A 27963-nucleotide genomic window follows, 5' to 3' on the forward strand; every position below is an offset into this window, starting at 1 on the left:
CAGGACCTAGAGCAGGGGTAGGCAACCTAAGGCCTGTGGGCCAGATGCGGACCAATCGCCTTCTCAATCCGGCTCGCGGACGGTCCAGGAATCAGCATGTTTTTACATGAGTAGAATGTGTCCTTTTATTTAAAATGCATCTATGGGTTATTTGTGGGGCAAAGGAATTTGTTCTTATTTTCCTTCAAAATATAGTCTGGCCCACCACATGGTCTGAGGGATGGTGGACCGGCCCACGGCTGAAAAAGGTTGCTGACCCCTGACCTAGAGCAATGCTCCCTAACCATGTCAAACTTGAAGCTGCTGGCTTTTCCCGTCAGCCTCCATGAGCATGGATCATACTGTAATGATCATGCCCTGACCAATTCCCAACTCACAGAAGATGGTCTAGGACAGGCATGTCAAACCTGCGGCCCTCCAGATGTTTTGGACTACAATTCCCATCTTCCCCAACCACTGGTCCTGCTAGCTAGGGATCATGGGAGTTGTAGGCCAAAACATCTGGAGGGCCGCAGGTTTGACATGCCTGGTCTAGGACCAAAGGGTGCTCATCAATGGCTCCTCTTCATCCTGGAGAGTAGTGACTAGTGGGGTGCCACAGGGTTCTGTCTTGGGCCCAGTCCTATTCAACATCTTTATCAATGACTTGGATGATGGGCTTGAGGGCATCCTGAGCAAGTTTGCAGATGACACCAAATTGGGAGCGGTGGCTAATACCCCAGAGGACAGGATCACACTTCAAAATGACCTTAACAGATTAGACAACTGGGCCAAAGCAAACAAGATGAATTTTAACAAGGAGAAATGTAAGGTACTACACTTGGGCAAAAAAAATGAAAAACACAAATACAGGATGGGTGACACCTGGCTTGAGAGCAGTACATGTGAAAAGGATCTAGGAGTTTTGGTTGACCACAAACTTGACATGAGTCAACATTGTGATGCAGCAGCTAAAAAAGCCAATGCAATTCTGGGCTGCATCAATAGGAGTATAGCATCTAGATCAGGCATGTCAAATCTGCGGCCCTCCAGATGTTTTGGCCTACAACTCCCATGATCCCTAGCTAGCAGGACCAGTGGTTGGGGAAGATGGGAATTGTAGTCCAAAACATCTGGAGGGCCGCAGGTTTGACATGCCTGATCTAGATCAAGGGAAGTAATAGTACCAATAGACCTCACCTGGAATACTGTGTCCAGTTCTGGGCACCACAGTTCAAGAAGGATACCGACAAGCTGGAACGTGTCCAGAGGAGGGCAACCAAAATGGTCAAAGGCCTGGAAACGATGCCTTATGAGGAACGGCTTAGGGAGCTGGGCATGTTTAGCCTGGAGAAGAGAAGGTTAAGGGGTGATATGATCGCTGTATTCAAATATATTAAAGGATGCCATAGAGAGGAGGGAGAAAGATTGTTTTCTGCTGCTCCAGAGAAGCGGACATGGAGCAATGGATTCAAGCTACAAGAAAGAAGATTCCACCTAAACATTAGGAAGAACTTCCTGACAGTAAGACCTGTTCAACAGTGGAATTTGTTGCCAAGGAGTGTGGTGGAGTCTCCTTCTTTGGAGGTCTTTAAGCAGAGGCTTGACAGCCACATGTCCGGAATGCTTTGATGGTGTTTCCTGCTTGGCAGGGGGTTGAACTGGATGGCCCTTGTGGTCTCTTCCAACTCTATGATTTTATGATTCTATGACAGTGATGGCCAAACCTGGCCCGCCAGCTGTTTTGGGACTACAATTCCCATCATCCCTGACCACTGGTCCTGTTAGCTAGGGATGATGGGAGTTGCAGTCCCAAAACAGCTGGAGGGCCAAGTTTGGCCATCACCGGTCTACCGGTAGGAGGACACTGTGGTCAACAGTATCAAAAGCCACTGAGAGATTAAGCAACAGCAACAAGCTTGCACTTCCCCATCCCTCTCCCAAAGGTCAGGGCAACCAAGGTCAGTTCTGTCCTCAAAGCAGACATGAACCCAGACTGAAATGGGTTCCAATTTTCTTCCAATAGTGTCTGTAGCTATACCACCACCCTCCCAAGCACCTTACTGCCAAAGGCCAGTATTTGTGACCAGGTGATAATTGTCAAGCGTCGCCGCATTCAGGGAGAGCTTTCTTTAAAGAGTGCCCATGTGTTTCAGGACATCAGGCACCCACTCCTCCTGCAAATGTGTGTTAACCACACCCTGGACCTCCTCCTAAAGCTATGATCTGGGCAAGAGTCAGGAAGGCATATTGAGGGCCAAACCACTGCAAACACTTCTTCCATGTGACAGCATTCAATTCAGCATTGGAGGAAGTAATCGTCCCAATGCGGAGGGATGCAAAACATGACTGTAGACTATCTCAGCTGCAGCTACCTGGACCTAGGAGAAATAATCCTCAACAGGGAGATGTTTGCAGCAATACAGGAGCACTTGGACACCCACTGATAGACCTCTTTGCCTTCTCCAGGAACCACCCCTTCCCAAGCTACATGTTTAGATTTCAGATAGCCTGGACAAAGGCTCAGATACATGGAGTGCCAAAAGGACCACCCTCTTGACTTCTCCTGCTGCCCTTATACAAGAGATACAGGTGGAGCCTTGGTTCTCTGAGACCCTCAACCAAGAGACTTCCTTACCCTGGTTCCTGCCGAACAAGGGACACCTGTTAATTCAATGTGCTCCCCACTTCCTGGCTCAGCCACATGCCCTAATTAGAATGTAATGTAACATTTTTACTGTTGGATACCTCTAACGTCAATTTGAAGATTCGTTTCGGTTTGGTGTGCAGAGGCATCCAAGATAGCATCCTGCTTCTCAATGGCTAACATAACCCAAAGCTTTGTTCCATCCTTGTGCCTAGCCTGATGTTGTCCATATCGTCTTCACAAAGCCAGCATCACCTTGCACCCTATAGTTTGGCCTGCCCAGACTCCTCCTCCCTAGTTATCCTTCCCTATTTTCAAGATGCATTCTATTTCAAGCTTTTTGAGGGACAAAAGAGTCTCCAGAACCAGTCTTAGTGGAAAAAAACTTAGTCTCATTTCTAGCCTTCCTGGGCAAGTGCAAAGATATTGACCCATTGTTGGATACCTTCAGGGTGAGCAACCAATGTTCTGTTCTATACCAGTAATACTAAGTTGCTGCCTTGGGGTGGGGTGTGGGGTGGGGACAATATAAGAAGGGAAGGGAATGATAAAATGGTAAAAGGATTGTGGGCAAATGTACATTGCACTTCATTATTGTTGGGACTGTGGGCTAAAGGTTAAGTCAAAAGATGGAGCTTTGCTGTGCCCAAAATTGGAAATAGTGAAATTTATATTTTGAATATCAGAATTGTGGATGAGTTAAAACCAACTTTAAACAAGTTTGAAGTATTAGCTCAATTGATAGATAAGCTTCTATCAATTGACACCCTTTGTTGATGTGCATCCATCAGTTAGCACCTTAATTTGGTTATATTGCTGTTTAACTTGACATGGTTTTATTTTTTTTATTAATTTCTCAAGTGTGAAGATGACGGACAGATATTTTTCAGTCTGGATGACGGGAGCACCAAATTCACTGACCTAATACAGCTTGTTGAGTTCTACCAACTAAACAAGGGAGTTTTGCCGTGTAAACTCAAACACCACTGTATACGTGTGGCCTTATGACCTCTATTTTGATCCATGTTGAAGACCGACTTTGCTCAGTGATGGAAGTTGCTAGAGAAATATTATAAAAGGAAGGTTGACACTGGGGAATTGGCAGAATAGTTGTTCACAAGAATTATGCACCTTGGGGATTTGGAAAAGGATGAATTGAGCAACAGACTGAAATTTTGCTGGTTTGTATAACACCTAAACATGTTTGGTGCTGAGTGTCCTAGCAACCCCTAAAATCAGGAAAGGGTGTGTAAAATCATTAAACAAAACTGGAAACTGTCCCTTGGCTGGTCCATTTAACAGAATCAAGTTTGTGAAGCAAAATTATTGAAAAGAACTCTTGCCCTGGAATAATCTTGAGAATTTAAGACTTAGTGTGTTTACTTTTTGTATTGATCACACTCTACTATTTTTTGTTTTTTGCACTCCTACTTTTTGGATATTGCATATGGCCTATATTAGGAGCTGATAAAGCTTTTACACTTATGCAGGATTTGGGTATTAATCTAAATCCTGTATTTCATGAGTTGCTTCAGTCTAACAAGGATCTAGAAGACAAAAATATGACTTGATGGCTCTGAAAATCAGCAGCTATGTCATGTACTGATGCTCTTGAAGAAACAGTGTGAATACAACTATGGCAATATACACATACCAACATATGTACTCTTTAGAGTGATTGGGGTTTTAAAAAATATAATGGCTGTAGCTTGTGTGCAGGACACTAATAATAGCTAGTCATGCAAAGGATTCTGATTCTATGCATAAATGTGTTTTAACCCATTTTAATCTTGAATGTGTTTTCTCTTCCCCCGCATTCTCAGCCTACTAGAGCCCTCTGGTCTGCATGACCCCTTGGGAAAATCCACTGACAAAGGCTAGAGTGACAATGTGTATTTGGAGCCAGCTTTGGGAGGTGGGGCTTCACTTGTTTAGTCTACCTAGTATGACACAAGTTCAGGGTTTCCTTTTAGCATTGTTTCCTTGCCTTCTGACCACATCTCAGGGCCTTTTGTGCAGGTGTATCACTGTCCAATCTCCTAACCATGGTTGAGAGTTCAAGAGGGCCCCATGTGTTTGCATTATCCTTCCCTCCAGCCTCTGAACCTGCATTTTCAGTAACCCAAACACAGATTGCAAGTAAGTCTCTAACCTTGTATAATAATAATAATTTATTATTTATACCCCGCCCATCTGGCTGGGTTTCCCCAGCCACTCTGGGCGGCTCCCAACAGAATATTAAAATACAATAATCTATTAAACATTAAAAGCCTCCCTAAACAGGGCTGCCTTCAGATGTCTTCTAAAAATCCGGCAGTTGTTTTTCACATTGACATCTGATGGGAGGGCGTTCCACAGGGTGGGCGCCACTACCGAGAAGGCCCTCTGCCTGGTTCCCTGTAACTGTAAATGATGACTTTGGTCTCTCTACAGTTACTGAAAATGGCAGTAAAGATGCAAGCCTAACTATAATTAGCTACAAAACTGAAAGAAAGGGATATGACCATGGAGTATCCTGATCTCCTAATTATGGTTAGACTATTGGGTATGGCTGCACTGGCACAGACATAGGGTTGTTTCCAACTAAGTTCTACTCGGAATAGGTCCGTAGAAAATATTAAGGACCTCCGTTACTAATGTCCCTTAATTTCAATGGATCTACTCGTGAGTGTGACTAACATTGGCTAAAACCCCTAGAGTTGTTTTCCTAAGTCAGGCATAGGCAAACTCGGCCCTCCAGATGTTTTGGGACTACAACTCCCATCATCCCTGACCACTGGTCTTGTTAGCTAGGGATGATGGGAGTTGTAGTCCCAAAACATCTGGAGGGCTGAGTTTGCCTATGCCTGTCCTAAGTGTTGGTAAGGCAACAGTGATGCCCAGTCAGGTAAATTTGAATAATTTCTTCTTCAGTTGAACTGTATCTTGCTTGCATTGTGCAGGATTGCCAAAACCTCTGTACAAAACTGTGGGCAAAATCCATTGACTGCTCTCCATCCATTTCAGACCTGCGCAAAGAAAAGTTACATAAGTGCCTCCAGAATGATTGGGTGATAATAAATAGTAGTGCTGGTTTAATGGCTTGTTTAATTTCTAACGGAAATTAGATATTCAACCCTTCATGCCACTGCTGAATTTACCATTGACAATTCAGTAAACTACAGTACATAATACTTGGGGATATATGCACTAAGGTATTTATATTAGTTGGTCAAACTAGTTTGTGGCAAACTGGTTCGGTCTTGTTTCATCCCTGGTTCATTTAAATAAGGCCCTGGTTCACACACAATGGTAAGCCATGGTTTATTAAACTATGGCTTATTAAGACCATGGTGTAGCATTACATATGAGCCTGCCCAGTGGTTTTAACTTCTCATTTATTTACTGCCAACAAATCATTATGTGAAGCCATTGTTTGTTGTAGGCTTATGAATCTTAACTTGCTTTAACTATTCTTTGGCATTGCAAGTGAACCAAGCACCCTTCCTTAACCATGATTTGTTTGCCCACTCCAACCAAAGTGTTCAGCAAGCTGCAGAAGCCCGAGGAGAGTGCAGCTGGAAAACAAAACAAACTTTTGAGAAACAAGCCATATATTATTTGATCATTTGTTGAGCAATTCGTCGTTAACTTGTGATTTGTTGTACAAACTGTGGCTTATCATTATATGCAAACCAGATATTTTCAAGGCCTGTTTTAGGCCTTCCATGTGGGCATTGGCTGTATGGAGCAAATAATATCTGATCCAGCTTTAATCCAAATTGACAAGTGGAGTTTCCTGACTGAAATTTGGGCACATATGGTAAGTAAAATGCAAGCGGCATAGTTAGGTTGACTCGGATGCTACCAACTGCCTTCATGGGGAAACACATTTTAGATGGCTTTACAATATCTGAACCAGGACAATCTCTTGTTAAATGTTTCATTTGTTCCATGTTTACATTGCAGTGCTTTTCCTTCTGGCGATAGCTACCTGTTTTCCCGAAAATAAGACATACCCATAAGATAAGCCACAGCAGGAGTTCTAGGCATTCGCGCAATATAAGCCATTCCCCCAAAAATAAGACGTAGTGATAGGCGCAGTTCTGGACGGCGCCAAGGAAGAGGCGAGGCTGGACGCGTAATTAAAAAATAAGACATCCCCTGAAAACAAGCCATAGTGTGTCTTCTTGAGGAAAACTATAAGTGTCTGGTCTTTGGGGAAACACGGTAGCATTAGAGGAAGGTTTGATTTCCCATTGGATTGCCATACGGTTTATGACTATCAGACTTTGAATATCATGGTTAATACACACATGATGTGCTTTGTGTTAATACACACATGATGTGCTTCGCACGGTTTATAACGCAGGAAGTATTCACCCTAGGAATGTTCAGAATTACTGTTGCAAAATAAAATTTATTTCTACTGATTATCACATGTAACTACCGTAGTAAATAGCCCATCCTGCTGGCTGAAGTTGGAAAAGCGGTTCTTTATTCACAAGGTATTCTTATAGTGGTGAGAGTAGCTTAAGAAAAAATAACCAGCTTGAGTCACATATACCAGCTGAATTATCAATGGTATAGAAACACTGTATCTTAGTTTACAGAACACATTCTAGTAGCTTTGCCCTCCATGAAATGTCTACATATAAAATGAAGAAACTTGACTTAGTTTTTATTAGAAACTTGCTGGTTTTATATGTGCATATTAATATTTTGTCAATGTTCTTTAGACATCATATTAAGCTAAATTTTATCTTTGATTTCACTCTGCATTTTCTGTTTTACCCCTCCTATATATATTAAAAATGCTCATTCTCTAGTTTCAATAAGACCATTTAGACTTTTGAGATAAATTTGTGTCCTAACATAACTTAGTTTTCAGCAAATTAAAAAAAATCGTTTTGCATTGTTTCATGTTTATAAAACTCGCATTCTTTGACTATCATAATTTTCTATGTAGATAGCTGACTATTTTGTACATCCAACTTTAAAATGAGCTATTTTAAAGAAATGAGCCACATCAAAGTGGTAGCTACTTTACTAGAGCACACCATTATTGCTCCTCCCTATTTTTTTGGTTTTGCTGGAAATGAAATTGTTAAAATCCCACCTTAAACATTTGCAGCAGATACAGCTGGTTGGCAGCTTCAAAACCAAGGACTGAAGGACATTTGACTTCTTTTGTATTTAAATGACATGAATGTAAAGAGGGACGCTCAGGGTTGTTTCTGGAGCCTGTTGAATTTTTATCATTTGTTTTTGTTTGCCTGTGATCTTTATTTTCTAAAATAAAATACTTCATGTAGCAATCTTGGAATATGTTGAGAAGGAAAATGTCAAACCATCTGGTAAAAAAATAAAATTAAAAAACCATTAGGTAAGTTATAGAACAGTAGGTGTTTGAAAATGAACAAGTTTTTTTATTTGTTGAATTAATCTTGAAGAAACACGTGCCTCAGTTTTTAGATGTTTTGTCTTCTCTTTTCTGCACTAAGTACCTGACCGTTTTGACCAATCAGTGCACCTTTCCAGTGGCAAGACTTGCTTATTGTAAATTATATTGGCACAATGCAAGACTTTTTAGTGACTGTAATATGGAATAAAAGTTAAGTTTTCAGGGAATGCAAAAGGTATTAATTTAAGAGACAAAACCTCTTACTCAATATGCATTGCTTCATAACTGTAAATAGCTTTTTGGGGGGGGGTGTTGTGAAGCTAATTGTAATCTTTCAGGTATTTTTGTACAATTGAGGGACTGATTCTGTTTCTTGTAACTAGAAATAAACATTCATACAACTGTATTCAATTTATATTATTAGTAATGATTTGTTTCTGATGTTGGTAGAGGGTACATTTGCCAGACCAATTGAAACTACTCATCAGCTACAGTAAATTCCCTATTTATGTGGGTAAATGACCATTGATGCTGCTCATAGGGGTCATGCTACCGTTAGGGAGGTTCTCTCAGATCCTTCCATGCCTTGAGAAGATGCCCGAGGGGGTTGTGTTGAGTGGTCCTGCTCTGCACATTGGCAATGCATCTCATTGGCATCAGAGCCGTCTTTCCCATTGGGCTTAGTGGCGCATTGCGCTAGGGCGCCTACCTCTCAGATGCCCCAGCAAGTGGAGGAGCTGCGTGGCTTTGCCAGCGGCCTCCCCTTTCCCTGCACGCCCGCCAGCTGAGCCCCGTCAATCACATGGCTGGCGGGTGTGCAGCTTGCCACCCGAGCCTCCGCAGGAGAGCGATCCCCGCAGGAGCTTGGGAAAAGGTCAACAACTCTGGGAAATGGAAGGGAGGGGGGCCCCGAAGGGATCTTTGCACCACGGCACCGGGTGTGCTTAAGATGACCCTGTTGGCCATGCGTATTAAGGGTTTCTGTATACATGTGCCAACAACATAAGCACATAATGTCTTCCACGCATACAATAAGTGCATATGACTTCTCAATAGCTAATCTGACCAGTGGTCTTTGGGATGACATGTGAGGCTGAGGAAATTGCATTCATCCAACATTAGCTTCCCTAATCGGGGGTGTGAATGAACTACCTTGGAAACCATTATGTGAAAAAGATAAACTTAATTCATTTCAAAGCACAAGTCCTGATCTGAACTTTCTGAATACAGGCCATAAGTGAGCAGAAGCTATGCCACTTATGCTGGGTGACGTTAACTCATATTCTGAAAGTTGAGGGAACAACTCAAAAACAGAAGGATGGTGCAGGGTGGCACAGCAGAACATTTCACAACTGATTTCGTGAGAAATGATTAAACTTTTAAACAGGTTTAGTGATCTGCGGCCTTGCTGTTGCACTTTGGTTTCTGTTTGCCCTTGGACAATAAAAACACTTGCAGTCCCAGGGGGAAAGGATCACATAATCCACATCCATTCAATATAACATCTAGGCAAAATATCCTACTGCTAATACTCAGTGGCTTCCCCAGGAGACAATTGCTCCTCACTCTCCCCACTTGCCAAACAACAGAATAGCATTTTAGGAATGTGTGTCAAAATTGGGCTACAGCAGGATTAAGTTCTCCACAGCTGTAATTTCTCAAGAAGAAAGTACCTCTAGGAGACACAAGGAAAACTGCTATTAGAGAAAAAAGTAGCTGTGTGAGCAGGTTAGTAAACTCGAAAGCTTAAGGGGTGGGATTCTCAAGAAAGGAACTGTGATTTTCTGAGTTAATGGGCTTGTAAGCGCCCCCCCCCCCCAAAAAAACCACGGAAGTTCCACTAGATTTCTAGAAGTGAGCTTTACGTCATCTGAACGATACATACACACACACACACACACACACACACACACACACACACACCTGGTAAGGAAATGTCAGGAAAAACTCAATAAAGGGCTGCCTGAATGCAGTGACATATAACTCTGCAGATATACCTGTAAGACCGTGTAAATTAATAAAACTATCCTAGATGGCTCATGTAAGCAAACCATATGTAAGCTGCCAAGTATTGAGCAACACTGCATGGTAGTGACGGGCAGTTAAACTAGTTGATGTGCTAAATACCATCTATATAGAAATATTTACATCTGGTTAGCTGTAGTGAAGATTCCGCAGGAAATGTGAATTTGTGGGCAGGATATTAAGGATTTCTGATACAGGTATTTTAACTGGTAATGGGTGTGGTAGATTGGGGAGAAAACTGCACTTTATGTTACCAACCAGGGCTATGTGTTCATCTGTGTGTGTGCACAAAACACCATGGCATGCTTATGCCCCTCTTGCCTATGGATTTACAATTGAAGGACCAACTCTTCATATTCAGGGTGGTGCAGGATTTAGCCAAGGCCTCCAGTTGCTGATCCCTGTCCACTTTTTGGGGGGAGGGGGGCTGGATCGTTAATACCGTGTTTCCCCCTTTTTAAGACACCGTCTTATAACTTTTTTTACTCAAAAAAACAGACGGTGTCTTATTTTCAGGGGATGCCTTGTACCTTAAGGCCTCCTCGGAAGGGCCAGGCCACTGGCTCGGGGTGCTGCTGGGCGCTCTGCGCGGCACCGAGGTGGCAGGCTGCTGGCTCGGCGCTCTGCCCAGCGCTGCTGGGCGCTCCAGGCGCTCGGCGCTGCAGACTGGCGGTTCCGGCGGCGGGGGGCAGGCCTCGGGCAGCTCTCCCCCCAAAAGAAGAGGCCAGGCGCTGCAAGGCGCTCCGAGCGCTTGGCGCTTCGGAGCGCTCCGCTATGCAGCCGCCGCTTCCGACGGCGGGGGGCAGGCCTCGGGCAGCTCTCCCCCCCAAAGAAGAGGCCAGGCGCTGCAGGGCGCTCCGAGCGCTCGGCGCTTCGGAGCGCTCCGCTCTGCAGCCGCCGGCCTCGGGCAGCCAAACAAAAAGAGAAGAGGCCAGGCGCTGCAGGGCGCTCCGAGCGCTCGGCGCTTCGGAGTGCTCCGCTCTGCAGCCGCCGGTTCCGGCGGCGGGGCGGCAGGCCTCGGGCAGCTCCTCCCCCCAAAAAAAGAAGAGGCCAGGCGCTGCAGGGCGCTCCGAGCGCTCGGCGCTTCGGAGCGCTCCGCTCTGCAGCCGCCGGTTACAGCGGCGGGGCGGCAGGCCTCATGCAGCTCCCCCCCCCCGCAAAAGAAGAAGCCAGGTGCTGCAGGGCGCTCCGAGCGCTCGCTGCTTCGGAGCGCTCCGCTCTGCAGCCGCCGGTTCCGGTGGCGGGGCGGCAGGCCTCGGGCAGCCCAAAAAAAAGAAAAGAAGAGGCCAGGTGCTGCAGGGCGCTCCATGCGTTCACTGCAGCAACAGCAGCCGGTTCCAGGCCCCTTTGGCTGGCTGGGGCGCTCGGCGGTCTCGCATGGAGGTATGTCTTATTTTCGGGGGGTGTCTTAGATTTCACTAATGCTAAAAAATGCTGCCATGGCTTACTTTCTGACTACGTCTTAAAAAAGGGGAAACACGGTAGCTGTTAAAGGGTAAGGGTAAAGGGGCCCCTGACCATCAGGTCCAGTCGTGTCCGACTCTGGGGTTGCGGCGCTCATCTCGCTCTATAGGCCGAGGGAGCCGGCGTTTGTCCGCAGACAGCTTCCGGGTCATGTGGCCAGCATGACAAAGCTGCTTCTGGCGAACCAGAGCAGCGCATGGAAACGCCGTTTACCTTCCCGCCGGAGCGGTCCCTATTTATCTACTTGCACTTTGATGTGCATTCGAACTGCTAGGTGGGCAGGAGCTGGGACCGAGCAACGGGAACTCACCCCGTTGCAGGGATTCGAACCACCGACCACCTGATCAGCAAGCCCTAGACTGTGATTTAACCCACAGCGCCACCTGGGTCCCTAACAGCTGTTAATGCAAGCTAAATATTTCCCATGCAAACATTTATAGTAGGTTGATTACAGGAATCTTGGAGATGCAATTTACAAGCACTTGTACCTTGTCCCTGACACAAATATACAATACCAGTATGATTCAAAATTGGTTTTGCAGCATCTTCTTGATCAAAGCGCCTTAATGTCTGTTTTGTTAAGGCTAGCGGTGTGCAATCGACAGCACTTATATAGGTGTTCTGTCAAACACATCTAGGCAACTAATGGAGCTAATGACAAAACAAGCAAGATGATCTCCCAGTTTCTCTCCAACAATGCAGAATTCATTTATTTCAGTAAGAAGCAACCTCTATTTTAAAATTTCCTTTACAGACTGATGAGTGAGGCTTTAACAAGGTTAGGCTGGACCCTTATGCATGGATGTCTGGGAGTAAGTCCTATTGAACTCAGCAGGTCTTTTGAGTAAACAGGTATTGCACTTACAGTACTTTTTTTTTAAAAAAAGATCCATTTCTTTTCCAATGAAAGATCAAATAATGTTGAGAGCAAAGCAAAAGAAGTCAAAACCCAGGCGCATTCCACACCAGCCTACTACCTCAACCGGCACAAGTTTTTTTATTATAGCAGTTTTTTTGTGCAGGGTCGCACAGCAGAATCAGTCTTTTGTGCTTCATTGTCCAGTATACGGTATCTTGTTTCTTTGGCCTTTAATACTTTGGCCTCCCTGAGCAAAAATCTAATTTTGCAGGTGGCCCGTGAGCAAATTGTTTTTCTCCTGGCACTGCTTTACTGCTGGTATTCAACTATTAATGTTATACTAAGGCAATTTTCCTGCCAACCTAGCAGTTCGAAAGCATGTCAAAAGTGCAAGTAGATAAATAGGAACCACTCTGGCGGGAAGGTAAACTGCATTTCCGTGTGCTGCTCTGATTCGCCAGAAGCGGCTTAGTCATGCTGGCCCATGACCTGGAAGCTATCTGCGGGCAAATGCCGGCTCGTCGGCCAATAAAGCGAGATAAGCGCCACAACCCCAGAGTCATCCGTGACTGGACCTTACGGTCAGGGGTCCCTTTACCTTTTTAAGGCAATTTTAAGGAAGCAGTTACCCTATTAAAACCTTTCAGCCAAATTGCCCTTTTATTCCCTCAATCCATGGTTTTGAGCTTGGTGATAAGTTGCAATTTATTGGTGCAACTTATCGCCAAGCTCAAAACCATGGAGGGACCTGGTTTGAACAGAGACATTGGATTTTTATCTCATTATACATGATAAAGCGATCTTCAGCCATCTCAACCCTTGCTTTTTCATGCAAGACCATTTGCAGTCGTTTACAGTCGTCTACAGCTATCAGTCAATCACCCATTTCTACCACCCTTCTGAGTGATACCCCCTCCCCACCCTTTCTCTACATAAGTGTCTGGGGACTTCTATTTCAGTGTATCTGAAGAAGTGTGCATGCACACAAAAGCTCATACCAAAATAAAAACTTAGTTGGTCTTTAAGGTGCTGCTGGAAGGGATTTTTTTATTTTGTTTCGACTACATCAGACCAACACGGCTACCTACCTGTAACCAGTGTCTACCAGCCATGTTGGCTATGCTGTACCTTGACAGAGGAAGCGTTGCTTCTGAGTACCAGTTGCTGGAAACCACAGGAAGGGAGAGTACTGTTGCACTCAGGTACTGCTTGTGGGTTTCCCACAGGCATCTGGTTGGCCACTGCGAGAACAGGATGCTGGACTATATGGGCCAACTGTCAGATGCAGCAGTCTATTCTTGTGGAAGCCTCTTTTGGTAACCCTTTACAGACCTTCTGAACACAGGTTTGCCTTGCTACGCCGTCCTGTAAATCTTCCCTCTGGTGCTCCTCCCAGTCACCAGGGCTCCATAGTCCAAACTGCTCCTCACTTTTGCCCCCAGCACAGCAAATTGGCCCTTGTCTCTCCAGTCAAAGCCAAGTGACTCAGCTATCCTCACAAAGGGAAGAACTTTCTAAGAGCAAGAGCTGTTTGACAGTGGAACAGACTCCTCAGGAGGTGGTGGGTGCTCCTTCACTGGATGTTGTTAAGCAGAGGTTTGGGTGGTCACCTTTAGCTGAGATACCTGCAATACTGGGGGTTGGGCTGGATGACCCTCTTAGTCCCTTCTAACTCTACAGTTCTATGTTTCCATGATTCACCTACATCTCAGGTCTTCCTTCTTCTTCCTTGATCCTTACACTGCTGCTTTCTTCTGGCTGATTCCACAAACACCGAGCCCCCAACAACTCCAGTCCTCTCCAACCAATCAACCACCTGCTGACCAGTACCTTGCCATATATACACTTCTAGTCCAGCTCTTGCCAACCTAACAGTTCGAAAGCATACCACTGCAAGTAGATAAATAGGTACCGCTGCAGTGGGAAAGTAAACGATGCTTCCATGTGCTCTGGCACTCATCATAGTGTCCCGCTGCGCCAGAAGCTGTCTAGTGTGGTGTAGTGGTTAAGAGCGGTAGACTCGTAATCTGGGGAACTGGTTTCGCGTCTTCGCTCCTCCACATGCAGCTGCTGGGTGACCTTGGGCTAGTCACACTTCTCTGAAGTCTCTCAGCCCCACTCACCTCACAGAGTGTTTGTTGTGGGGGAGGAGGGGAAAGGAGATTGTTAGCCGCTTTGAGACTCCTTTCGGTAGTGATAAAGCGGGATATCAAATCCAAACTACTTCTTCTTCTTCTTCTTCTTCTTCTTCTTCTTCTTCTTCTTCTTCTTCTTCTTCTTCTTCTCCCAGTACGTTTCCGAGCACAATTCAAAGTGTTGGTGCTGACCTTCAAAGCCCTAAATAGCCTTGGTCCAGTATACCTGAAGGAGCGTCTCCACCTCCATCACTCTGCCCGGACACTGAGGTCCAGCACCAAGGGCCTTCTGGCAGTTCCCTCGTTGCGAGAAGCCATGTTGCAGGGAACTAGGCAGAGGGCCTTCTCGGTGGTGGCGCCTGCCCTGTGGAACGCCCTCCCAACAGATGTCAAAGAGGAAAACAACTACCAGATGAAGTGAGATGAACGCCACAACCCATAGTCGACTTAGACTGCACTTAACCATCCAGGGGTCCTTGACCTTGACCCTTTATCAGCCCTTGCCAATCACACTTTCTAACTGAATACAGTATTCTGAACCTGTACCCACCAATCCAAATATGCATACCATCCTTGGTTTTGCCCACTGGCATTTCTAACCCACACAGCTGTCAGTTAAGGCCACGCACAACAGTTTAAACAACTTTCCCCTAACCAGACAAAAAAAACTTCCCGCATCAAATACACTGCAATGTACATTACAACACAAATGTCAGAACACATTACATAATACCTACCTATTCAAACTTAAATTCAAATACTGTAAACAGGATTTCTTCACAGTTGAGCTTTTATGAAAAAAGTGCGCAATTGCAATATGACATCCCCTCCCCACACCCTCGCTCTCTTTCTTGGGCGCTGGGGAAACAGGTTCCGGGGACTAAGCCCCTCCAGCCCGGAGAGCAGCGGGAGCGGAGGCGGCGGAGGCGCCGGCGCACGGAAGACGACGAAGAAGCAGCCCGGCTCCAGTCAGGGTGCCGCCGCCGCCGCCGCCATGGCCGCGCGCGCTGCCGCCTTGCTCTGGCTGGTTCTGCTGGCCGGGCCCGCCCCGTCCTCTTCGTCGTGGGGCAGCCCGGCGGCCGAGGGCAACGGCGGCGGCGGCGGCGGCGCGGGGTCCGTCGGCGGGCGCGGGAGGGACGGCGACCCCGGCGGGGCCCAGCCGGGCGAGCAGCGCCAGCGCCACGACTCCTCGTACGGCACCTTCGCCAGCGAGTTCTACGACATGCGCTTCCTCTCCGACGAGGGTGAGGGGCCGAGGCCGGCCGGGGGATGGAGAGGGCCAGGCGGGGAGAGGGGGTTCGGAGGAGGACGCGGCCGGTCTGGCTGCGCGTCTCTCCCTCGGCGCGAGGCGGCACGGCCTTCCCGGAGGCGGCTCCCTTCGCCTCCTTTCCCCCTTCAGGGCTTCTCGGGCCCACCGCCCGGAGCCCCCCAAACAGCCAGCGGGAATCCCCCTAGAAAGCGGGCTCCGGATGGCGGGGGAGGCGAACAGACGCCTCCCGGATCTCCCAGGACCAGCCTCTTAAGAAAGGACCCTGGCTGGATCTGGCCAAAGGCCCTATTATTATTATTATTATTATTATTATTATTATTGGCCCTGTTATATTATTATTATTATTATTATTATTATTATTATTATTATTATTATTATTGCTTTTGGGGGTACGCAGGGGTACTCATTTCAATATGAGTAGGAAAATGAGAGTAGCCCTAAACATTTTTTTAAAGAAAAAAAGCACATGATGAGGCTGATTATGATTTTCCCTGAAGCAGGCTTGAAGGTAAAGGTAAAGGGACCCCTGACCATTAGGTCCAGTTGTGACCGACTCTGGCATTGCGCGCTCATCTCGCGTTATTGGCCGAGGGAGCCGGTGTACAGCTTCCAGGTCATGTGGCCAGCATGACTGAGCTGCTTCTGGTGAACCAGAGCAGCACACGGAAATGCCGTTTAACTTCCCGTCAGAGCGGTACCTATTCATCTACTTGCACTTTGACGTGCTGCTGGGACCGAGCAACGGGAGCTCACCCCGTCACGGGGATTCGAACCACCGACCTTCTGACCGGCAAGCCCAAGGCTCATTGGTTTAAGAACACCTTAAAACAAGGGGGAGAGCAAACCCCCAAATAACAAAACAATTAAACTATATATGCCAGGATTATATCTGTCTATCCTGGCAGTTTGGTTTATCACATGTTTATTATATTTTGCCACATATTAATTTGTTTTGATTCTTCAAGGTTATCCTTTATAGATTGAAATAAGAATGCCTTAAAACAAGGGGGAGAGCGAACCCCAAAATTAACAAAACAATTAAACATTAATAAATTTAAGTATATACGCCAGGGTTATATCTGTCTTATCTATCTATCCTGGCAGTTTGGTTTATTATATATATAGATATATAAATGCCCTGCCTCCCCCCCCCAATAAAATAAAGAATGACTAAAAACAAGTGGAGAGGAGCAACCCAAAATTAAAAAAATAAATAAACATTGATAGAAATGGAACTATATATGCCAGGATAAAACTTGCTTATATGAAAGTTTATTCTTTAAATGAAAGTATATTCTGCCACATTTAATTATTTGTTTTGATTCTTCAAGGTTATCCTTTTCCTACTGCTCCTCCAGTGGATCCATTTGCAAAAATTAAAGTGGATGACTGTGGGAAAACAAAAGGATGCTTTAGGTTGGTATGAAAAATGTTTGCTTTTAAGTTTATAAATACTGACATTCTGGCTCCCAAACATGTGCTGTTTATATAAATGTTTAATATCATTATATATCTATGACTGTTACATTGCATTCTTGAGCTGAATGGCATGCATGTTTACTGGAATTTGAAATATATTTTCCACTTAAGAACTCTTGTTTGCCAAGCCTTATATATTTTTTAAAGATGTTTTTATTGTCCATTGCTTGTTGTTCACTGCTGCGAACTACTTTAACGGGAAGGGTGGTATAGAAATGCAACCAGTCCATCCATCCATCCATCCATCCATCCATCCATCAATCAATCAGTACATTTATTAAATTACTTATGTACTACCTTTTGGTGCATAGCCTACCCAAAGTTTTCTGTTTTCATAAAAACACAATCCATATAAAAATATGGTCTCTTTTTTCTGGGATAACCAAAAAGTTGAGTAAGTAAATAACTGAAGGTGAAAGTTGATTACCAGTATATATATGTAAGTTAAAGCACCAGGAATAGAGATACTTGATGTGGCAATTTTATCTTCTGTTTTTATTGTTTTGGTTTTGTTGATTTATAGTTTGATTAACACATTCTTTTTAAGATTTTGTAGGTAGGCATAGTGCCAAGAGAAGTGGGTTACACATTTTTAATACAAGTAATAAAAATAATAAAGTCATTTTGAGACATTTGTGAAACTACAGTGGTACCTCTGGTTAAGAACTTAATTCGTACCGGTGATCCGTTCTTAACCTGAAACTGTTCTTAACCTGAGGTACCACTTTAGCTAATGGGGCCTCCCACTGCCACCGCCGTGCAATTTCTGTTCTCATCCTGAAGCAAAGTTTTTAACCTGAGGTACCATTTCTGGTTAGCGGAGTCTATAACCTGAAGCGTTTGTATCGTGAAGCATTTGTAACCCGAGGTACCACTGTACTACTCATTCAACTAAATCGTTGTGCTAGTGCAGGGGTCCCCAAACTAAGGCCCGGGGGCCGGATGTGGCCCAATCGCCTTCTAAATCCAGCCCGCGGACAGTCCGGGAATCAGCATGTTTTTACATGAGTAGAATGTGTCCTTTTATTTAAAATGCATCTCTGGGTTATTTGTGGGACATAGGAATTTGTTCATATTTTTCCCCAAAATATAGTCCGGCCCCCCACAAAGTCAGAGGGACAGTGGACCGGCCCTCTGCTGAAAAAGTTTGCTGACCCCTGTGCTAGTGCAATGATTAGTGCTAACGCATGGGACTCCACCCCCAAGTGTATGTCTACTCTGGAAGATTGGGGGACCCGCCTTGACAAATTTGGGTGGTGAAGGTTCCATTGTGCTAATGGATCCTGCAACTTAGCACTATGTTGAATATAACCCTAAGTTATTATAAAAAGTAATTATTCGTGATTTGCTAAATAATAAAAACACCAGAGGCCCAATCTAGAGACATTTAGGCTTGGGTATCTCCTATATGAAACCTACATTTCTGTGCTAAATATTGCTGCCGAATGCATGCTCAGTGATTGGACTGTAGTGCTATTTGCCATTGATTTCCATAAGACATAACCCCAAATCAGTAGCAAAATTTTCAGCTGGCTTGAAAGTACAGGTAAACTTAAACAGAAACGTTCCTTGTATATCTCTGAATTTTTTTTGTCTCCTCTGTCGCATGTAGGTACGGTAAACCAGGATGTAATGCAGAGACTTGTGACTACTTTCTCAGTTACCGTAGAATAGGAGCTGACATAGAGTTTGAACTGAGTGCCGAGACAGATGGTTGGGTAGCTGTGGGATTTTCCTCTGATAAGAAAATGGTAAGGTGGTGTTAATAATGAAGCACTGGTTCATTTTTGAGAAAGAAAGGACATAGGAGTAAAAATTAAGTTAATGTATTGATTTGCACAGTTGTATACTTGGACATGGAATGGTAGGTTAGAAAAGTGTTTTACAAAAAGTTTCCATTTTATGCCCAAGGTCCACTTGCTTGATGTTAGACTGGGTGCTCAAGCAATAGGGAATTAAAACACAAGAGAGGGCAATTCTTTTATGCAGTTCTTGATGTTGGACAGCTCCTTTCTCTTAATTTTTTTTAAAATTGATTTTCAGGTAGCTTAGAAAAGAAAAGAAAAAATCCCCAGAAGTAAAGTACAAAATATGACAATGTCATAAGCATATTGTACAACTTTCATATTTGTCAAGGGTACCACAAACACCAAATTAATAGTGCCCCCAAGTGCTTTGAAAAATATAAGACTCACATATTCCAATTGTCCATCAAGGTAAAAGTAAAGGGACCCCTCCCCATTAGGTCCACTCGTGGACGACTCTGGGGTTGTGGTGCTCATCTCGCTCTATAGGCCGAGGGAGCCAGCGTTTGTCCGCAGACAGCTTCCAGGTCATGTGGCCAGCATGACAAAGCCGCTTCTGACGAACCAGAGCAGCGCACAGAAACGCCATTTACCTTCCCGCCGGAGCGGTACCTATTTATCTACTTGCACTTAACGTGCTTTCAAACTGCTAGGTTGGCAGGAGCTGGGACCAAGCAATGTGAGCTCACCCCGTCGTGGGGATTCGAACCGCCAACCTTCTGATCGGCAAGCCCTAGGCTCAGTGGTTTAACCCACAGTGCCACCCGCGTCCGCATTGTCCATGAAAGCAGACGGCAAAGATTATTGGAATTGTTTGAGGGGTATATGGAATAAAGAGCTCTTTTCTCTTTGTCTGACAAACACCCTCTCTATTTCTACCACAATTTACCATCACTTTGTTAGGGATGCTTAGGGAATTGCTATGGGTGGTGTGTGCTCAGCGTCAGGGCACTCTTTGGACACAGATGGAAAGAAAGTTGTGAAGCATCAGCACATGGGAATGGCCAAACAGTAAGTAGGCTTTTATCCAGGCCTGGTATAAATAAATAGCAGAAGGCCTGGACAACAGAACAGTGCATTCCAGGCTTGAATGCCTCCACCTTTTGAGTTCAGCTGTTGAGATTTGAAGTCTGGAGCTAGAGATCACAGCCTCCGAACATGGACTTGCTAGACATCCTGACGCTGGATGAAGGTGGAGGTTCAGCCTGTCAGCAACTGGAGCGGGGGGTACTTTGTACTTGTCTAGTGGCAAAAATCTGCTTTAAAGCATCTCGGATGAAGCTGTAAAGCACTGTGGAGCGTTTGTCACCCACGGAACACAGACCCTTCTCGCCAATCTTCTGCCAGTTACATGCCCGTAGTGGGTGGGGCCAGAGACAAGGTGGGCAGAGCAATATGTCTAAATTTTACTTTTGTACAAAACGCACCCACACACATCCTGCTCTAGCTTGTTTCTAGAAAGTAAACATTACTAATTATTTTTACTAAGCAGCATACAGATAGGAGTAGAAAATAGGAATAGGGGGGGAAAACTGTTGATGCTTCACAGCTTTTCTCAGAGATCACATGTTCTGAATCTAGGCAGGGGGTAAGTATCTGCTTAAATCAGCAAGAACTTTCTGACAGAATCAGCCTATATATACACCCTTGTGCAAATTAATTGAAACAAAGCATGTTTTCTATCTTATTCGTAATCCTGTACTCAAAACAAACACGAAAAGTCAGTTGATCATTATGGTGTCAGAAGCCTGCAGCCAATAGAAGGAATGATGCGCTCGCCACAATATATTGAAGTTCTACGAAAGAGAGTTATTCCAGAGCTGGAAAAAGGTGTCTTGACGGTACTGGGATATTGCAGCAGGAACTAGCCCCCTGTCACACATCGAAAGTGGTGAAGAAATTCATGACAGAGCAGCAAATACAGGTACTTGATTGGCCAGGGAATTCCCCGGATGTAAATCCCATTGAGAATTTGTGGGCTATATGCAAGTCGCCTCATGCTGTAGACTGTACAGCTATGGAGAAGTTCATTCAGGCGCTGATTCAAGTGTGGTACAGGGATCCGAAAATCAACAATGACTGTTTGAAACTAGTAGACTCCATGCCAAACGGTGATCAAATGCTGCTTAAAAATGGAAGTCATATCCGTTACTAATGTGAGTTTTGTACATGTATATGTGAGTTTTGTACAATAAACTACATTGTTGTTTCAATTTGCACAAGGGTGTAGTAGGGAAACCTCTTCTTGACTAAGAGATGTGTTACTGTTAATGGTTTGTCTGTGATTTGAAGACCTCATGTGAACAATTCCTTTGTTTCTAATGGGTACAGGTGCTGTCACAGTGGAATCATTTTGGTTTCTCCATTTAGGGTGGAGATGATGTCATGGCCTGTGTTCATGATGACAATGGAAGAGTCAGAATACATCACTTCTACAATGTTGGACAGTGGGCAAAAGAGATCCCAAGAAATCCTGCTAGAGACGAAGAAGGTCTTTTTGAAAACAACCGCGTAACATGTCGATTCAAGCGTCCTGTGAAGGTTCCCAGAGATGAAACTATTGTAGATCTTCATCTGAGCTGGTATTATTTATTTGCTTGGGGCCCAGCAATTCAGGGTAAGTTGTTCTTCTTTTGAGTTTCTAATTAACTGCAGTCAATTTAAAGCAGTAGTGGTTTCCAGTAGGAATGCATGAAGTTAGCAATGTCTAATCCATCATGTTTTCACCATAAGCAGAACTAATTCCATTCCATTGTAGTTTGCATGATTTGTATTTAAGCTGTCGTTGCTTGTTTTGTTTTTTAGTTCATGATGTCACTTGAAGAAGTTACATAGCACTCCAGAATTATTGTAGTTTTGTCTCTTCTCTCAATTCAAAGCATGTTTGCTCAACTTTATTAGGGCGATCTCCCCAATAAGTAAGTATACTTAGGTTTTTATTGTAGAGAACTCAGTTCCTTGCACTATGCCGATATGCTGGCAAGGAGACCTTCATGTTCCCAGGAACTGGCAGCTGTTACAGATCCATGCATGGCTTTCTTTGCTGTAAGAAGATATCTTGCAAAGGACCAAGCCATACCAGACTACCTTGCTACCGTCTTTGATGTAGGAATGCAAACTTTTCTTTGCACATTAAAAAAAGAGCAAAATATTGGAACAGACTGACCATTTTGAATGCTACTAGTTAGCGAGAAATAGAGTTAACATCTTAAGCAACCCTGCTCAATTTCTTGCTCTCTGTTCTTTAACTATTTTAGGTTCTATAACTAGGCATGACATAGATTCTCCACCTGTTTCGGAGCGTGTGGTCAGTATTTACAAGTATGAAGATATTTTTATGCCGTCAGCTGCCTATCAGACCTTCTCTTCTCCATTCTGCTTGTTGCTTATTGTTGCATTGACATTCTATTTATTGATGGGAACCCCATGATGACTGCAAACAGAGACAATTTGTTAGTGCTCAGAACAGGAGCTTTTTCTATTAGAAATGGTATCACTGGACACTTAGTTATTCATTGGCAGCTCGAGCTCCTCTCTTACCTGAGCCATAGGTGTGTGCCAAACAATCATGATATTTGAGAATCAAGGAACAATTGTAATTGGCAGAACATTTTTAGTAGATATATAACTTGTTTCATGAAAGATTAAGGCTGTGTTCCTGTTACTAGGGAGAAAGCCTAGCTGAACACAGCGTGACTTACTTCTGAGTAGATATAGAAAGGATTGCATTGTTAAACCTATGGGTGTGATGGTGAAATATTATGAGAAACACATACATTTCTATTTCCTAACTCTAAATTACATTTAATTGAGAAAAATAAAAAATAGAAATATCTCATATTTCATGAGATTATTTAGGTAATATATGATATATGTTTAAATACTTACAATTTAAGTATCTGGTCCCAAAGTCAAAATAATTTTAATTATTTTTTTACCTTCCCAAATAAAATTGTGCATAAGCTTAAGTATTTACAGGGTTCTAAAACAACTCAGCATTAAAAATTATCTTTTGGAAAATGATGGAAGATAATCAAGAAAGTTACTTTTCTATCTGAAAAAGTCACCAATAGACCATTTTAAGAAAATGGCCACATTTTTCATTATTATTATTATTATCATTATTTTAAATCTATGCTTCTGGGAAGGGGGGCTGAGAGGTTGATGGATCTTGTAGAACTTCCTTCTCTGCGGGCAGCAAAGGAAGCTCACCCACAAATGCCTTCTTGTTCGCTCCTCCACTGTTGCTGCTCTGACAGCATTGGGGGCTGAGAAAGGGATATAGAAGGTTGGAGGCGGTCTTGGCTCTACAAAATCTAAAGGATCTTGTGTTCCCCAAGGAGGGAGGCAAATGACACCATCCCTGTATTGGGCATAGTTATTTTTCACTCTTGTTGAAACCAGTAAGAATGGAACAATTTTAATAATGTTTGAAGGGGGAAAAGTCATTTGCCACCAACAAAAGCTAAAGCAAGCCTGGCAGGGCTTAGGAAATTATAGTTCCTCTGCCCTCTTCAAATTGTTTCATAGGCAAAACTAGTGTCATTGAGAAAGTTCTCCTACAAGTATACAAGCAAGTGAAAATAATAGCTAAGTTTCCAGTATGGAGTGTACATTTTCTGGAAAAAGCAGCACTATATGAGGTAAGTGACTTAAAAGAAGATGTTTACATGTGTATATATTTTGACACAATTTGTGTTCAGTTTCTTATGTATGCATTAATGTGAAGCAAGTGAAAGCAGAAAAAAGAACCCTTTTATCTTGTATTTTCCCTTTATTTGAAATGATATCTCCAAGGGTACGGAAATATAATTTATGTTGCTTACATGGAATCAATAGACATGGAATCAATATAAAGGAACAACTTGTTCCTTAGAACTATGAATGAACTAAAAAGTGTATTTGAACTACCGTAAGTGAACTAAATGTGTATTTCTACGAAATGTTCAATACATGGAAATGTAAAAAGAGGTCAGTATTATGTCAGATTTACTGTATGAAATATGAGTGACAAAAGATAAGTAAAGATAATTTGATGCAGTTTGCATTCTGACTTTCTTCTGTTAGGCTATATACCTCACAAACATTTGCTTAAAACAACTGTATCATCTCGGTGCATTTCAAGCATCATTTCCTTGGTGTATAACACACACACACACCCTCCGTCAAAATTAAGTCCAGAAATGAGTTTGTTTGCAGTATGTGTACAGAGGAAGCCAGGCTGAAAGAGGAAGTGGAGGAGTTAGCAGCCAGCAGAAGTCAAACTTAGCTCATTGCAGCTTATGTGAGATTGCGAACAGGGGTGTTTAGTGTTGGAGTTTAAGGGGGAGATCCAGAGTTCTGGGAGGTTGAAGGAGCTGCTGCAGTGACCTGCAACATCTGTGCCATGTTTCTCTTTCTGCTGAAGAATATGCAAGCTGGTTGTTTTACTGGAAGAGAAGGTTGAGAACTTGAGACCCACCTTGCCCCAGCTTGAGCAACAGGAGAACATGCAAAGTTTTTCAATAGAGCTGAGTCGACTGTGATGGAGCAGCAAGACAGATGGGGTGCCTCCAGGGAGGAGGAAAATCACCCACTTCGTATGGAAGCTGCAGTTATCCATGACAGATGGTCATCCAACCTCTGCTTAAGGAAGGAGAGTCCACAACCTCCCAACAGAGTCTGTTCCACTGTCCAATAGCTCTTACCATCAGAAATTTCTTCCAGATATTTAGTTGGAATTTCCTGCAGGGGTTTTTTTCCAGCCAGACCTCACCGGAACTCACTTGGGAGCTATTGCCGTTATAAGGGAACAAGGGAGGTGTTCATGGTGACATGGGAAGTTTTCCCCGCCAGAGAAGATTTCCAGGACAGCATAGCAAGGCAAACCTGTGTTCAGAAGGTCAATAAAAAGCTAGAAAAAGAGACTTACATAAGAATGGACTACTGGATCAGGCCCACTTTCCGAATCAGTGTGATACACTGTTGAACAGCTCTCGCTGCCAGACGGTTAGTCAGAATCTCCTTTCTTGTAACTGGAAGCCATTGGTTCAAGCCCTACTCTCCAGAGCAGGAAAAAACAAAGCTTGCTCCATCTTCCATGTGTCAACCCTTGAGATATTTGAACAAGGCTATCATCTCTCTGTCTCTCCTTTTTCCCAAGCTAAACATACCCAGCTCCTTCAACTTCCTCATGAAGCTTGGCTTCTAGACCCTTGATCATCTTGGTTGCCACCTCTGCACACGTTTCAGCTTGTCAATATCCTTCTTAAATTGTAGCATCCAAAACTAGACACATTACTCCAGGTGTGGTCTGACCAAGGCAGAATAGAGTTGTACTATTACAGTGCTTCCCTTGATCTGGACACTTGACTTCTGTTGACATAACTTCGAAAGCAGTAGCTGTTTTTTCTGCTGCATCACACTGTTGACTCATGTTAAGCTTGTGGTCCACCAAGACCCCTAGATTTATTTCACACGTACTACTACTGTAGCACTCCAAGTGCCCCCCATTTTATATTTATGCAGCTGGTTATTCTTGTCGATGTGTAGAACCTTACACTTTTCTTACTAAAATTCATTTTGTTACTTTCAATAGGGAGAAATGCAAAGTGAACAGATAAACCAAATACAGAAAAAATTGAAAAAAATCAAGATGCCAGGCTACATAATGTGTTCAAAACACCTGGCTGGAACAGAAAGGTATTGATGTGACTCTGGAAAGATCCCAAGGGTACACTAGGTTGGCCTTTCTAGGATAGCTGTTCCATAAAAGCCCTCTCCCTGGTTATTGCCCATATTACGTCTTCAATCAATGTTCTTTAAACCTTAGGGTTAATCCAAGGATGCAGAGTTGGGGCTCTTGCTCAACCTACTAAGGTGCAAACATCAGAGCATTGCAATATGCATTGTTCCAGCAGGTGGCGGCAGCAGTCTCTGGTAAGACCTCCCAAATTAACTGAGCAAGTTGCAATATTATTTGCAATAACTGAGCACATTGCAATAGTCTGACCAGCAGCTGTTAACAGAAAGAATGTGTACCTCCTACTCACTTTTGGTCTCTGCTGCTGCAGCAGCCAATGGGAACAACAGATCAAGATCCCAGCCAGCAGAAATTGCTTTGAAATAGTTTCAAAGCTGCTAATGCAGCTCAAAACCTCCCTTTCCCCCACATGTATTTTTATTGGTTTTCATACAATTTAATAAATTCAATTCAGTTTCAACACACGATTCCTTTTACATTTGACTTCCCATCAACTTCTATGATGTATTGTACTGCCTTAAACGTATCAACTGCCTTAAACGTATAACATATATCCTACATGTAAAGGTAAAGGGGCCCCTGACCATCAGGTCCAGTCGTGTCCGACTCTGGGGTTGCGGCGCTCATCTCGCTCTATAGGCCAAGGGAGCCGGTGTTTGTCCGCAGACAGCTTCCGGGTCATGTGGCCAGCATGACAAAGCTGCTTCTGGCGAACCAGAGCAGCACACGGAAACGCCGTTTACCTTCCCGCCGGAAGGTATTTATCTACTTGCACTTTGATGTGCTTTCGAACTGCTAGGTTGGCAGGAGCTGGGACCGAACAATGGGAGCTCACCCCGTTGCAGGGATTCGAACTGCCGACCTTCTGATCAGCAAGCCCTGGACTCTGTAGTTTAACCCACAGCGCCACCTGGGTCCCTATATCCTACATTACATCCCTTCATTCTTTTGCTTATATTTCCAGTCCTGCCTGCGGTTTCATTTGACTATAATATTTTCTCAGAGTGTCCAAAGAGAGTGTCCATTCTTCCACAAACATTTTGTCTTTTTGGTTTCTCATTTTTGCTGTCAATTTCACCATCTCTGTATAGTCCAATAGTTTTAAAGCCCACAGCTTTACATACAAAAGGTAAAAATCACATACCATCAGCCCTGGAATGTTTAAAGCTAAACCCCTAGCACAGATTTGGGGTCAGATTTGGACAGGCTCTCACCTTGGATCTACAGAAGCTGTTCAGTCTGTAAGTTCCTAAGGCAATTTTCCCCCTGTTCCATCCTGTTTTCCAAATGTTTCATTGTGCTTGGAGGCTAATCTCCCCTCTGTTGAATGACAGATTTTGTGTAGAACATTGAATTATTGGCTTCTGCTAAATTTAAACCCCACCAGTCTACTACCCTTACTATCGCAAGATTGTCATGAGTGTGCTTGGTCTAAAATCGTCAACCAAAAACTTAACTTTTCTGGTTTATCACCACAACAGTTATTAATACTGAGCTTCAGTAAAGCAAATAATTTAATCAGACAGAGCCTATATGATATTAAGTGATAGAATAATTTGGCCACGATAAAGAAATTTTTCTCATGGTATGTTTACAGTGGTACCTTGGGTTGCGGACCTGATCCATTCCGGGGTGCTGTTCGCACCTGGAAAGTCTGCAACCTAAGCGGGACTTTCACGCATACACGAAGCGTGATAGAGCAATTCTGCGCATGCTCGAAGCTTGCAGAACACTTCTGCACATGCACGCTCGGCAGAACCCGGAAGTAAACACTTTTGGGTCCACCGCAACCCGGAGAAATGCAACCCGCAGTGGACGCAACCAGAGGTATGACTGTATTTTCCACCTAGTCATTTTGATACGTTTGCTCCCTATCTGCAAATTTTAACAATTCCAAAATACAGATGCACTTTAACTTACGCAATATTAAATATTCTGCCTTCAGCTGTACTTGAGGGTCAATTTCAAAAAAATTCCGCTGGAAAAACGTTTATCGGATGTCCATGTGGAGATGGCAGTATTGAAACAGTAGCTCATGTGCTTCTGGCTTGCTCTCTTTATAAAGATTTGAGGAGTAAGGTTATTACCCTTCTACTACCCATACTAGGTCACTCAACAATTGCCGTATCCTAGCAGATTAAGATAACCAGGTGACAGCAAAAACTGCAAAAAAAT

General features: G+C 43.9%; 2 protein-coding genes across 8 annotated transcripts in view; both read left to right on the top strand.

Annotated features, from left to right (window-relative positions):
• The window catches only part of GRB10 (growth factor receptor bound protein 10), an 85386-nt gene extending 80589 nt beyond the window's left edge, over positions 1-4797 (top strand). For all 5 annotated transcript variants that reach the window (XM_035137092.2, XM_035137096.2, XM_035137094.2 and 2 more), the window contains one exon: positions 3488-4797. In XM_035137092.2, the coding sequence (XP_034992983.1) occupies positions 3488-3634 (147 nt within the window). In that variant the 3' untranslated portion in view covers positions 3635-4797. The remainder of the gene's footprint in view (positions 1-3487) is intronic.
• Positions 4798-15454: 10657 nt separating this feature from the next.
• FRRS1L (ferric chelate reductase 1 like) lies at positions 15455-27378 on the top strand. Of its 3 annotated transcripts, none has more exons than XM_060282192.1 (5): positions 15455-15736; positions 17094-17178; positions 18854-18992; positions 21417-21663; positions 25624-27378. In XM_060282192.1, exons 1-5 carry the CDS (start codon positions 15487-15489, stop codon positions 25638-25640), a joined length of 738 nt encoding a protein of 245 aa, XP_060138175.1. In that variant the 5' UTR covers positions 15455-15486; the 3' UTR covers positions 25641-27378. The 3 variants fall into 3 exon arrangements, with proteins under 3 accessions (XP_060138175.1, XP_034990953.1, XP_060138174.1); XM_035135062.2 differs by lacking the exon at positions 25624-27378 and adding an exon at positions 22304-25617; XM_060282191.1 differs by lacking the exon at positions 25624-27378 and adding an exon at positions 21852-22443.
• Positions 27379-27963: the final 585 nt, after the last annotated feature.

The sequence above is a fragment of the Zootoca vivipara genome, chromosome 13, assembly GCF_963506605.1.
Source record: "Zootoca vivipara chromosome 13, rZooViv1.1, whole genome shotgun sequence".
NCBI classification, from domain to species: Eukaryota; Metazoa; Chordata; class Lepidosauria; order Squamata; family Lacertidae; genus Zootoca; species Zootoca vivipara.

Coding starts and splice junctions, on each gene's coding strand:
- FRRS1L (XM_035135062.2), top strand. CDS start 15,487: ATGGCCGCGCGCGCTGCCGCCTTGCTCTGGCTGGTTCTGCTGGCCGGG. Junction 18,993..21,416: donor TTTCCTCTGATAAGAAAATG/GTAAGGTGGTGT, acceptor TTCTCCATTTAG/GGTGGAGATGATGTCATGGC. Junction 21,664..22,303: donor TTGGGGCCCAGCAATTCAGG/GTAAGTTGTTCT, acceptor TAACTATTTTAG/GTTCTATAACTAGGCATGAC.